Source organism: Dama dama, chromosome 20, assembly GCF_033118175.1.
Source record: "Dama dama isolate Ldn47 chromosome 20, ASM3311817v1, whole genome shotgun sequence".
In the NCBI taxonomy this organism is placed as follows: Eukaryota; Metazoa; Chordata; class Mammalia; order Artiodactyla; family Cervidae; genus Dama; species Dama dama.
Window position 1 is genome coordinate 115390756 of NC_083700.1, and position 14198 is coordinate 115404953.

Here is a 14198-nt window from a genome sequence, read left to right on the forward strand (position 1 = left end):
ATTCATCACTCGAGACAATTCTCGTTTTCATTTAATGGGAAACCAAAGGTGTCCCCAGGTCACCGGCCCTAACGCTGGACTAACGTCATGGGAGGTGAAACAGGAGGGAGGGGGACTGCGTCAGTTACTTGTCTGCGATTGGTGGATGACCAGCGCCTTCTTCTTCATACAAAAACTCTTCCTTTCATGCCAGAGAAAGCCCAATAATGAGCAATATGTTCTTTTAGGGAAAAGTGGTGCATTTGCGAGCATGGGGCTGCTTCCCTGAGAGCCTGGGACCTGACCTGAGAGGCTGTCATCCCCACCCCCAGCCCCTCGCTGGCAGCCACAGGCCACACGGTTTGCTGCTTGGCCTTCAGCTGGTTTTGAGAAATAATTGCCATCTGTCCACAGGCACATTGCCACGTGTCCCAGTCTAGGGACACGAGCCATTGTTGCGTGCTGTGTGCAGGAGGCTGCTTCGGGGACATCTCCCAGCCCTGCCTGTCCTGCTCTCAGGGCAATCTGCAGGAGTGTGTGGGGCGGGTGGGGGAGGAATGGGGGGCCCTGATTCATCAGGGGTCAGCAGTGCCAATGGGCACACTGAGGGCTGATGGCACCTAGGGCGCATGCCTTGGGGCGAGCTATACGGTGGTGATCTGGAGGTCTTGGTGAACGGTGACAGCTGCCTTTCTGCCATCCCCTGGCTATGGGACCGTGTTTGCTAGCAGTCTGGGCTACAGTAACTGATAGACCAGCCAGTGAAAGGGAAGTCACAGCGGGGGTGGCTCCAGGTATGGGCAGGGAGGTGGTGCTTTGCTCCAGGTGGTCACTCGGGGATCCAGGCAAGGAGGGGCCTTGCCATCTGGAACATGAGGCTTCCAAGAGTACCCTGGCATCTCTCTCCCAGGAGGGGAGCAGCACGGGTGGGATTTTCCTGGGACAGGTCTGGAGGAAACCCAAATGGCTCCCCACATTCCACTGGCCAGAACTCAGGTAACAGTCATTCCTATAAGCACTGCATGCTGGGAACTATAGTCCCTAACAAGCTGGGATGCTGGGAAGTGTAGTCCATATCAGCAGGGATGCTGGGAAGTACAGTCCAGCTGTGAGTTGGGGTGGCGGGTCTGCGGTCATGGCCTCTCAGAACACCTAGGCTGGAGCAGCAGAGGAGGTCCAGAGGCTCTGCCCCATGAGGCGCAGGTGAGAGAGCTGAGGACACTCATCCTGGAGAAGGAAACCCAAGTGTGTTTGCATCCACGTAGTTGGAAGTCTGACACAAATGGGCTCCGTACATGAGAACATGAAGGGAAGTGCAGAAAGGGCGAAATGCACAGAGAGCTATTCTGAGTCTTAGGAACAGCTGCTCCGTGAAGAGGGATCTCGCTGCCTGGACAGAGCCCCCAGGACTCAGAGAGCCGAGGGTCAAAACTGCAAAGCTGCCCACATTAACTGCTGTTAAAAAAGATCTTCTTCTGCACGTCCCTCTTTCCTCTCCTCCATCCATCCTATTTCATCCTTTGCTCTGCTCTGCAAACCCCTGCTCCTCAATCTCGGAGCAGCAGGTTGGGGCCCGGCCTGCAGAGCCAGGTTAATCCAGTTGTGTCTCCACTCGGGCAAGCCCTCAGCATCTACTGGACTCCTAGTTCCTTCCCCGGAACATAAATAATAATAATAATTGGGGAGGGGGAGGTTACTGAAGGCCACCTACTGATCTTCAGAACAGATGAGCAATATCACAGAGCTGTATCTGCAAACCACCATGAGCTTACAAACAAGGCTACCTGACATGCTCAGTCCTGTCCGACTCTTTGTGACCCCACAGAATGTACCTGCCAGGCTCCTCCATCCATGGGATCTTCCAGGCTAGAATACAAGAGTGGGTTGCTATGGCCTCCTCCAGGGGATCTTTCCAACCCAAGGATCGAACCCAGGTCTCCTGCATTGGCAGGCGAAGTCTTTACCACTGAGCCACAGGGAATCGCCATGTATGTTATTGTTACTGAATATTTCCCCACCATGTTCACAGCTATGACCTGGGCAGGCAGGCGACCTGAGGCACCAGGTGGGCACATGGGTGGAGCGCAGCCTGAGGGCAGGCCTGGCTGCATCCTCCTCTCAACAGAGAAGGAGCCTGAGGGGTCAGCAAAGCCTTCTGCTCCCGCAGGACCCAGCAGCCCCTCTCCTGCTGGGCACTGGAACTTGGCTTGAAATGGGGTGTTGCTCAGACCACACCTTTCAGGCTGGACAAGGTGCCCTTGAACTCAGCCCGGGCCACCAAGTGGCAAAGGTGGCCTGGTGACAAAAGGAGCCAGGGGGGGTGGGGGTGGGGCAAGACTCCCCCTTCTCCTCGGGAGTCGAGCTCCTCGGCTGCGCCCCCTGCTCCAGGGGCTCACCCGCATCTTAGTCTCAGAAACCAAGAGGCCGCAGGGGCATCCCCACCAGGTGCGTGGGCCTAAGGATCCGCCACAACTGGGGGTGCAGAGCTCAGCCCCCCACCCAGGATGAGGGCTCCGGCACCTCAGTCACTCTCAGGGGCATTAAGTACATGGCTCCTTCAGGGTCACCTTCACCCCCAGCTGTGCAGGCCACGCCTAATTTTCACCAGCAGAGAGCCAAGGGGCCACGTCCAGGGACTTTACTCCTTGGGTAAGTGTACCTTTAATGTGTTGCTGTTGTGGTTGTTTAGTTGCTTAGTCATGTCCAATTCTTTGCAAACCCCAAGGACTGTAGCCAGGCTCCTCTGCCCATGGGATTTTCCAGGCAAGAATACTGGGGGGGGGTTGCCCTTCCCTCCTCCGGGATCTCTTCCCAACCCGGGGATCGAACCCACATCTCCTGCTTGGCAGGCGCATTCTTTACCACTGAGCCGCCAGGGAGGCCCCGTACCTTTTAATATCAATTCCCAAATGCCCTACTCCTGTAGAAAAAACACAGAAGCCACCTCTGAAGACCCCACACAAATCCTGGAGCCTGCTTGCCTGCAGACCAGCCAGAGAGATGAGCAGGCCTCACACGCTCCCCCTCCCCGGGCAGCAGAGCGGGCACGCCTGGCAGGGCCTGCCCCGCACTGAGCGCCCAGCACGCGCGGAGCTCGGGGAGCCGTGCACCTGTCCGCAGCTGCCGGTGGAGGCCCCAAGAGGAGTCCCTGCATCCTAGCAGCTGGGGGCCCCCTGCCGGCCCCTCCTGCGTCCACTGGCAACATGAGCCAGCCTGCTTCATTTCTAGGTTGTTTATCTCCGGGCACAGAACACGCATTCCTGAACTTGTGTTTAAATCCATAGAGTCCAAAGGGCAACCAGGACTGTTTATCCACAGCTGGGCCTCCTTAAACCATTGTCTGACGCAGCCCCCTTTTCCAAGCCGTTTCCTATTTTCCTGCTGATACCAGGAAAACTTGACATTTTTCCGAAGGCTGTGAGCGCCCGGAAAGGCAGACAGCTGGCCTGAAGCTGGAGACGCAGTTAGAGGATCAATGGCCCACAGGAAACGGGCAATTAGGCTTCTCAGATCAGCTGCTGCTGCTGATAAAGGACCCCTCCCTGCTGCACACCTTTACCCGCCGCTGGGCACCGGCCACCGACCCTCGGGGCGGAGAGGGTAGAGGGTCGCACCCCAGCCGTCTGGCCTGACCCTTCCCCACCAGCCCTTTCAGAGACCCAGGGGGCCCCTGGGCCGGGGGGCGGGGCTGAGCGCAGGGGTCCTGGCGATCCTGTTATATGATGACATGGCAGGGCCAGCCGTGGGAGGTGCCACTGCTCCGTGGGCCCCTGGTGAGGCGGTGCGGGGGCTACGTGCAGGGTCACGGACGGCTCCGCACTGCTGATGCCTTCTGAAACCAAGAACTCTGGGTGCAATGCCCTTTCACATGAAAATGCACCTTTACCCCAGAGCAGAAGTGACAGTTCAGTCACATTTGTTCACTCAGCAAACATCTCTTGAGCACCAACTGTATGCCAGGCACTGGAATGCGGGGCTGAGCACAGTCGGGGTTGGGGGAGCCTCAGCGGGGAAGGCGGAGGGTGCTCACCCTCTTTTTTTTTTTTTGTCTTTTTAAAAATTTTATTTATTTATTTGGCTATGCCGAATGTGAGTGACAGCATGCAGGATCTTCCATCTTTGTTGCTGCATGCGGAATCTTTAGTTGTGGCATGCAAACTCTTAGTTACGTCATGTATATTTAACTCCCTGATCAGGGATGGAACCTGGGTCCCCTACATTGGGAGCATGGAGTCTTAGCCACTGGACCCCTAGGGAAGTCCCTCACCACTCCCTCTTTCGCTGTAACTGCTCACCCTCTTAAACGCTGAAGGGCAAGAAGCAGGAAGGGAGGCACAGGGCGCCTGCGCCAAAAGCAGGGCCCCTGGCTTCTCCCACCTTGCCCCTCCCACCACACCCCTCCCACCTTGCTCCTCCCACTCTGCTCCTCCCACCTCGCTCCTCCCACTCTTGGCTCCTCCCACCCTTGGCTCCTCCCACCGCACCCCTCCCACCTTGCTCCCACCCCCCCCCGGCTCCTCCCACCTCGCTCCTTCCACCCCCGACTCCTCCCATCCCACTCCTCCCACCTCGCCCCTCCCACAACATGCCTGGGCCCTGGCTGACCCCTCGGCTCCTCCCCACAGGCTCTGGGTTAACCAGTCCAGACTGGGCCCAGGAATCTGTATTTTATGGAGAACTACAGGGAATTCTCTCCAAAGAGGTCTGGGAAGTGCATCAGTGCTGGGGTTCCTGGCGCCCTCAGAAATCAACTGCCCCACAGAGACCCCATTAAAATGGGTGCTCCCCGGCATGGGGGTCTCTGAAAGCACCCAGAGGGCCTGGCAAGCACCGCGGCTGCTGGGTGGGAGGCACCACCGGACAGACTGGGAAACGGGAGGGGTGGCAAGGAAGGACGTGCCCTCCCCCGACGTGGGCAGCGAGGGCCCAGCCTGGAACGCGCAGCCAGCTCCCGGCGCGCCCCCCGCCCTTGGGGGTCCTCCATCTCCGTCCGAGAAGGGCAAGATGAGCAGGGGCCACAGACAGGGGCAGCTCCGGGGACCGAGGGGCCCCCTCCCGGGCAGCCTCAGCCCCGTCCCCTGCTGAGCCCACCGGGGGGGAAGCTGGCAGGCTGCCCACTGGAGCATAGGCCAGCATGGACACCCTCCTGCGGGAACACAGCCTGATCACCTCCGGCTCTGGGGCCTGAGCAGGAGCGCGCTGCGGCTGTAACGCCGACCCCCAGCCCCGGGAGGCAGTGTGTGTTCAAGTGTCCGCAAATCGCTGCCTGCACACAGGAGGAGCCACGGGTGTTCAGGAGGGGTCTGGACGAAGACCCCGGCCCTTCCGCCCGGCTGGCATCAGACTATGCTTTATGACCCATGCATAACGGGCTGGTTTCAGCTCCCTGGGGCCCCTGTAGACGGGCCAAATCCAGCCATCCAACACACTTGGGCTTCTTTGCAACCATGTCACACCCAAGGGCGATGGTGGGAGAGCTTCACAGAGAACATACTGCCTCTCAATTTTACTAAGAATCGTACAAAAAAAAAAAAAAGCAGAAAATCATGAATTAAAGTGAAGCCAAAACAATGAACTGTTCAGCTGTGGATCAGAAAACCTCACTGAGACCACTACTGACAGTGCAGAGCGCCAGGCCCAGGGCTGCGTCCTCTGCAGGAGGGACGGTCCCCTGGTCCGGCCCCTCGCGAGCTCAGGCCAACCAGTGAGGACAGGGGCACAGGCGGGCTGCGGCCGCCTGGAGGGGGGCTCTGGGGGGCCTGGGTCTGCCCAGGGAGGTGGGCATCTCTGGGTTTATAATAAAGACTTATAATAAAGTCTTCACCTGCAGGGCCTGGGAGCCGCTGTGTTAACGCTTTTCACTGACACAGAAAGTCCCATAGCCTGAAAGACTGGGGGGGTCAGCCGTGTCTCTGTCTGCAGTGTTCAGATGTTCTGATTCTTTTCAAACCATGTTGTCACGTGTAGCAATCCTAGTACAATGTGTGAGAGCTTCTCCAGGCTGGAGAGCTAGGAGTTGAATTGGAAGTAAGCTGCCAGCTTTGAAGACAATGCCAGGTCACTCCTAGAGGAGTTGCAGTAGTAGTTGTTGTTCAGGCGCTCAGTCGTGTCTGGCTCTGTGACCCCATGAAATGCACCACACCAGGTTTCCCTGTCCTTCCCTGTCTTCTAGAGTTTGCTCAAACTCATGTCCATTGAGTCAGTGATGTCACCCAACCATCTCATCCTCTGTCGTCCCCTTCTCCTGCTGCCCTCAATCTTTCCCAGCATCAGGGTCTTTTCCAATGAGTCAGCTCTTCCCATCAGGTGGCCAAAATATTGGAGCTTCAACAACAGTTCTTCCAATGAACACCCAGGACTGATCTCCTTTAGGATGGACTGGTTGGATCTCCTTGCAGTCCAAGGGACTCTCAAGAGTCTTCTCCAACACCACAGTTCAGAAGCATGAATTTTTCACCACTCAGTCTTCTTTCTGGTCCAGCTCTCACATCCGTACATCATTTTGTCATAAAGTCTCTCTTTGAAGGAGGATCCCTACATGTCAGTAGCAGAACATACTCTTTCCTCTAAAGAAATGGCTTTAGAACTTCTTATTTCTTCACATTTAAGTTTTTAATAAATGTATCTGGAATTCATGAGTGTGTATGGTGTGAGGCAGGAATCTAATCTTTCCTGCAAAGTAGCCACTTTTCCAAGTTATGTCTATGAACGGCCATCTGCCCTCCCTGGATCTGTTAAGCTCCGGTTCACAATATAAATGGCCTCTTTCTGGGCCTTCCTCCTGGTCCTGTTTCCACAACCCCCACACTCGTGTAAGTACGGGACGCTGTGCCTTCACAGCTGGTGGGATAGAAAACAAAAAAATAAATAAATAAAAACAAAACCAAAAAAATCCTTCGCTTTTCCAATTTAAAACTGCTTGCAATTTATACTTCCATATGCATTTTGGAATCGCTTTGTCAAGTTCCCTGAAAAGTCTTTTTTTCCTGTTACATCTGTGGAGTTTCAAGTAGATTTGCTTTGATTTTACAAGTTAATCGGGTGGTGAACGAGCATGTTTAGAACAGAGTCTGCCCACCATCTGACGTGGCATCATCCTCAATTTTTTCAGGTCCTTATATCTGTCAGCAAAGTTTTATGACTTTCCCAGAAAGCTATTCTTAGGCCTGTTTCTCAGGATACATTTCTGCAGGGGTTTCAGACACGCCCTGTGCTTCCACCCTGATCTCGAGTTGCCTTCTGCTGGCCACAGACAGGCTGGGTATTGCACAGAGATTGCATGACCCCTGTGCTTCGGATCGCTGATCAAGTCCTTGCTGTCAAACCATCAGCCCAAATGCTTTTGAAAAATAAAATCTGACTGAGAGCCCCACTAACAGAACTGATGAAAACGTTGAGTGTATCTTTGATGTGTTTGACGCCCTCCCAGTTTGGCTGAAGAACAGGAGGGCTGGCCAGCGGGGCTGCCGCCAGCTCTGGGTCAGCGCCTGTAGCCCAGCCCCCAGCCCTGTCCCCACCGGTCCAGCCGAGCCTGGCTCTGCCTGGTGGGAACCCGGGACATCTGCCTTCCTGGCCCTCTGGGCGATCACACAGGTGAGTGGGGGGAGCAGACTGGGACCACCCCGGGCCCTCTGACCTCCAGGCACACCTTCCCTGGGGTGAAGATTGCCAGGGGCGGGGGGAGGGTGGTTTCAGCAGCAGAACCCACCCATCAAAGACATTTTGGTCAGAGAATTTTTTTCTTTCCTTTTTAGTTCTCAGAGTCAGTGTGGTCTCATTCTGATTTCCATCTGGACGCTTCTTGGTCTAAAGATTATGTCAGATTTAGATTCACAGCTAGCTGCCCGTCTCATCCGATTTCCCCCTGGCAGACAGTTTTCATGGCAGGTTTCCCTTCTGACCTTAGATAATTCCACCTTAATCCAAGGCGGCCTGCCCCTTGTTTCTGACACAACTCTGGGGGGCCATGGGGACCTTCAGGGTCATGGCCATATGGTCAGGGTCCACCTTAATGACCCATCTGAGCTTGAGCCTCTGCAAAGACCCTGCTCCCCAGTAAGGTCACTTTCACAGGCCCTGAGGTTAGGACCCAGCATTTCTCAGGGGAGATAATCCACCCCTTGGGGACCTGTAGGGGCAACAACTCAGCTGCAGGGCTGTGTGTCATGGGGATCCCTGAGATATGTCGTCCAAGGGGCGAGGGCAGGGGTGCGGGAGAGTCTCTCGGGGGGTTATTCATCCCCCAGCTAATCTGGAAACTCAGGGCTCTGTCTGCCGGGAGGTCAGTGACCCGGACGCTGGCCTGGGATTCCGGAGTACCCACACTACGCTTTCAGGGACCCAGCAGCCTCTGGACGGCCCTGACCCTGGTGGCCAGATTTCCTGCCTCTGTGAAGCCTGACTGTGTGGACCTGAGGCCCTTTGGTTGATTCAGTTCTCCTTGCTTGTGACCCTGCGGTTTAACGGGATAAAGGGAAATAAAACCCGACTTAGTCCTGCACTCGGACGTCATTGTTAGTGTAACAGAAGATGCCTGTTCAGTCCAGTGACCACACGGGGCCAGAAGTCTCACTGTCAGGCCTTGGGAAGGGCATTCAGGTGGGCAGACGGTTGGGTTGAGCGTACCACATCACCTCCAGCGGAACCACCTGGAGGGGGCGGTTATCAGCCCCAGGGCACACAACCCTCGGGGGGACACCACTTCCTTGGGTCATCACCTCCAGAGGCTGTCACCTCTAGGGACCTCCCTGGGGTGGTGCCCCCCGACACAGCCCGCACACTTCATTCTGCAGCATTTGGGGGAAATGTCCTTTATCACCAAGCATCAGTCACTTCCTTATGCCCCACATTTTTCTTAAGGTGGACCTTGACTTCTGCTAAAACTGTGCAGTATGGTTGCCCCAGACCCCTCACAGGCCTTGGAAGGTTCTCAGCTCTCCGCGGGTAAGACCACGTGCTGCAAAGCTGCGGGCGGGAAGGAGGTGGGGACCTCGCCACCCCCTTCTCCAGGGGTGCCCTGCGGCCCAGCACCACCATGCACAGCCTCTCCCTGTCAGTTACTTGCTCTCTGCACCCCTGTTTCCCATTCCCTTCCCTGCCTTGCAGGCCCCGCCTCCCGATCTCAGCTGACAAGCACATGGATCACCAGCAGCGGGAGGTGAGGGTGTCCTGGCCTGCTTCTCTCTCTCACTGACTCCTGATGGTGGAGACACCTGGACCTGGGCCTGCCCTGGTGCCGCGTGGTGCAGAGACGATCAAGGAGGGACGTAGTGAGCCCCGTCCTTCCACCTCCTCCACCTGGGCTGGCGGGCACCTCAGACCATCTGCGGGGAGGAGGGGGTTTTCTGCACCCACGTCCACACATCCCACTGGAGCCTGCCTGAAGCCCCGATGGGAGCAGGGACATCCTGTACACACTAAGTGCTCCATCACATGTGGGAAGGGCTAGGCGGGCGGGCAGCGAGGTTTTGACTTTTTGAGACAAGATCATCAGCAAAGAAATCACCCCAAAAGGAGGATGGCTGGCCTGCTGAGAGGTCTTCATGCAGACAGCTCTCTGCCTCCCAGCAGGTCCCCAACCCCACACAGTCCTCCTGCTAAGAGATCGCCCACTAGGTCAGGAGGGAGGGGAGATCTCATATTCTCAGGGAGCACACACTCTTCCCCTGCTTCTTAGCGGATTTTGAAAACCCCAATCCTATTTTCCAGGTGCTCATTCTCCCAGCCTCCCTTGCAGAAAGGAACAGGCATATGACACACCTAAGCCAAGTGAGATGTAAGCAGGAGACTGCAGGGAGACTTCTGGGAACGCTTTTCTCTCCTCCTAAGAAGTACAGATACAAGAGGAGAGTTCCCTGGTGCTACTCCTCCCTCTTTGTTCTGCCTTGGAACGTAGACGGGATTCCTGACTAGCGGCAGCCGTCTTGCCACTGTGAGGTATTGGCATAAGGTTGAAAAGCTTTCACAGTCAGAAGATAAAAAGAATCTGGACCCCTGATGGCATTACTGAGCTGCCAGACTAACCCTGAGACAATTTAAACCTAGAATTCTTATCGACATCATGACAAATACCCTGATGGTTCAGCTCATGCTGCTGGATTTTCCATTACTTGCAGCTGTAAATACCCAAACTGATATGTCATTTATAAGTTTTACACATCAAGTGCTACTGCTGATACAGGGAGGTTCCAGTGGAGGTCAAGAACTCCTGTCCCTATCCTGCAGTAGCCAGGATCCCTTCCTCCAAGGGTCAATGGAGGTCAAGTAGGGAACCTGGATTTCTTCCCACCTGGAAGTAATGAGGCAATGCCTCCACTTTCCTTGCAAAAGCAGCATCACAGGAAATCAGCTAAAGGAGAAGATTTAAATAAGATCCAGGGTTATAACATAACACACAAAGAATCTGGATAAACTGAAAGTCATTTGTCAAACCAAGAGCCAGGAAATCTCAAACTGAAGAAAACAAGAAAATCAAAACATGCCAACAATTAGATGACAGAGATATCAGAATTATCTAACAAAGATTTCAAAGCAGCCATCATGAAAATGCTTCCATAAGCAATTAAAATATGCTTGAAATAAATAAAAAACTGTAAGTTTTCAGAAAATAAACTAGAAACTCCCTACAATGAAATAGATGATATAAAGAAAACTAAACAGAAATTTTAGAACTTAAAATGACTAAATTTTAAAGAATTTAAAAAGAACAATGGATGGGCCCAAGAAGAAGAATGGGGGAGACAGAGGAAAAAATAAGTGAACTGGAAAAGAGCATATAGAGATTACCCAATCTGAATAACAGAAAATTTAACTAAAAGTAATAATAACAGAATCACAGGGACTGGTAGGACTCTAAAAATGATCAGGTCTTGTGCCATCAGAGCCTCAGAAAAAAAGGAGATGGAAGGCGGGGCCAAAAAAAAGTACTTGAAGAAACAATGGCAAAAAACTTTTTGAATTTAGCAAAAGACATTAACCTATAGATTCAAGAGGCTGAACAAACTCTAAACAGAATAAACCACAAATAGTCCATACAAAGACAACACCATAGTCAAACCTGTTGTTTTTGTTCAGTCGCTATATTGCATCCGACTTTTTGAAACCCCATGTACTGCAGCACACCAGGCTTCCATGTCCTTCACTGTCTCCCACAGTCTGCTCAAACTCATATCCATCGAGTCGGTGATGCCATCCAACCATCTCATCCTCTGTCGTCCCCTTCTCCTCCTGCCTTCAGTCTTTACCAGCATCAGGGTCTTTACTAATAAGTCGGCTGTTCGCATCAGGTGGCTAAAGTATTAGTGTTTCAGTTTCAGCATCAGTTCTTCTGATGAATATTCAGGACTGATCTCCTTTAGGATTCAGTTCAGTTCAGTTGCTCCGTTGTGTCCTACTCTTTGCGACCCCATGGACTGCAGCATGCCAGGCCTCCCTGTCCATCACCAACTCCTGGAGTTTACTCAAACTCATGTCCATTGAGTCGGTGATGTCATCCATCCATCTCATCCTCTGTCATCCCCTTCTCCTCCTACCTTCAATCTTTCCCTACATCAGGGTCAGCATCAGGTGGCCAAAGTATTAGAGTTGCAGCTTCAGCATCAGTCCTTCCAACGAATATTCAGGACTGATTTCCTTTAGGATTGACTGGAGTCAAATCTGACAAAGAAAAAGTTTTGAAAGCTACCAGATGGAAATGAAGCATTACTAACAAGAGTGGAGGAGGCTAGGGGTGGGAAAAATCATTTAAATGACTGAATTTATCCTCAGATACTGTGGAACCCAGAAAGAAAAAGCAGCAAAACATTTTCCCATGCTGAAGGAAAGAGCTGTCAACCCAGAGTTCTAGATCCACCAGAAATAAGCTTCAGGGATGAAGGGAAATGAAGACATTCTCAAATGAAGAAAAACTCAGACAACTTTAGCACCAGCAGATCTACCATAAAAAAATGGCTAAATGAAACCCTCTACACAGAAAAGATAAAAGTGGGAAACTTGGGGTACCAGTAAGAAAGGGGCTCCCCTGGTCACTCAGCTGGTGAAGAATCTGCCTGCAATGCAGGAGACCCCAGTTCAATTCCTGGGTCAGGAAGATCCCCTGGAGAAGGGATAGGCTACCCACTCCAGTATTCTTGGGCTTCCCTTGTGGCTCAGATAGTGGACACCCTCCAGCCCCTAAGTCCCCTGCAATGCAGGAGACCTGGGTTCCATCCCTAAGTTGGGAAGATCCCCCGGATCAGGGCATGTCAACCCACTCCAGTATTCTTGCCTGGAGAATCCCCATGAGCAGAGGAACCTGGCAGGTTACAGTCCATGGGGTTGCAAAGACTTGGATATGACTGAATGACTAAGCATAGCAAAGCACAAGGAAGAAAAAACAGGTAAGCAAAAAGTGGGTAAATACAACAGATTTTCCTTTCATTCATGAGTTTCTGCAAAGTGTGGTTAGAGAATAAGCAAACGTTGTAACCGACATAGTTCTAAGTGTATTCACAGGAAATATTTAAGACAGTGATGCTATAAATGGGAAAGGGTAGAGGCTTGTAGAGGGAAGTGACTCAAATTGGCAAACTAATGACACCATTAAACTTGATAAGTTATGTAAGTGTAATATAACACCTAAAATAGACACTTAAGACACTACAGAGAGATGTATACAACCAAAACACTGCAGACAAATCAACATGGAATGCCAAAAATATGTGAAGTAACCTACAGAAATACAGGAAAAAGAAACAAAAATTAAATTGGGAACCATAGCCTTCACATACCCATGACTGCATTAAGTACAAATAGTCTCAGGACACCATATAAAGGACAGAGATCGGAAGACTGGATAAACAAACCATACCCAACCATAAGCAGACAGCAAGAAACTCACTTCAACATGATGATATAGAAAGGGCGAAATTAGAGCACTGATAAGAGGGACGTGCCTGGTGGCCCAGTTGTTGGTAGTCCACCTGCTGATGAATGGGACGTGGGTTCGATCCCCAGTCTGGGAAGATCTCACAGGTGTCCTGATCAACGAACCCTGTACGCCACAACTTCTGAGCCCGCGCTCTAGAGCCCGAGATCCCCGAGAGCCCCTGGGGAGAGGGACCAGGTCACGGGACCCACAGTGAGCAGCCAGCCCAGCAAGGGGAGTGACGGGCCGCAGCCACCGTGGCCGCCCTGCTGCCCACAGCCAGGCCAGCAGCCACGCCTGGTGGAGGGGCGGGTCAGCCCTCCAGCCCCTCAGGCCCTGCGCTGACACCCAACTCAGGAGCAGCACTTCTTTTGCAGAGCACTCGGTGGCGCTCAAGGGTTTCCAGGGAATGCACACCTTGAGATCACAGCAAGGAGGGCCAAAAGGTGGGCCTGCTGCTTCCCAGGGTCCCTCCCCTCCAATCAGAAGCTGAACCCACCACGAACATCCCCTCCACCACCACGCTCCCCACCTCCTCCCAGGGGAGCCCAGTCCTGGGCCCTGCCAATGCCCAGCACAGAGCATCCTTGTGGAATCAATGACAGAATAAGCGAATGTATCTTCAAAACACAAACATTCTTGAAATATCAAAGAAAGAGAAGCAGGTAAATGGGGATATTCGAGAGGCATTCCTTATCACCAGGAAACCCCTGGCCGGGTGCCCAGAGCCCCAGAAAGCCCGGCCTGACTCCCACCAGCGTCCCTGCCAGGGGTCTGGGCCCCTCCGGCTGGATTCTGTGGGTGACGGGCTCGGCCCCTGTCTCCCCTGGCCCCGTGTTTCTAAAGCACGTTTTCTTCTGCAGTCTCTTGGACTCCCCTCCCTGCCCGAGGCCCAGCAAACCCCACGGGGGTGAGATTGTATCTCTGTTTGTTTTGGTCGATTGAACAGTTTCTTTCCTTGTTCAACATTTTTCAGATTTCTGGGGATTGTTTTCCACCTCTTGATGTTGCCTGGGCCCCAGCCAATGGAAACACACGCCGTCTGCCTGCGGCTGCGGGAGGACAGCGGAAGCTGAGGGCTGAAATGCTTGTTAAATTTAGCTTCTCTTGGGCAGATTTATCTCCATTAATCATAACCCAGCAGAGTCTTATTTCCCTAAATCTAGCCCCCTGTGTGGATACGTGCGTCCCTCCCAGAGCGGATTTCCTGGAGCAAACACCCACACGGCTCCCTCGAGAGTCCAGCAGCCGCAGCAAAGGGCGGAATCCAGGGGACACAGGTGCTGGGCACTTCTCACTGAAGCCTGGGGCCGGG

The 14198-nt window shown here is 53.3% G+C and overlaps 1 protein-coding gene across 3 annotated transcripts in view; it reads right to left on the minus strand.

The window, feature by feature from the left end:
• Positions 1 to 14198, minus strand: part of NDUFA10 (NADH:ubiquinone oxidoreductase subunit A10) — a 97489-nt gene that overhangs the window by 16037 nt on the left and 67254 nt on the right. Inside the window, exon 11 of one of the 3 annotated variants that reach the window (XM_061122634.1) lies at positions 11614 to 11634. The exons of the other annotated variants lie outside the window; for them this stretch is intronic. Coding sequence (XP_060978617.1) covers positions 11629 to 11634 — 6 coding nt within the window. The 3' untranslated portion in view covers positions 11614 to 11628. Of the gene's footprint in view, positions 1 to 11613; positions 11635 to 14198 lie in introns of those variants that run through there. 3 annotated transcript variants of the gene reach the window in all.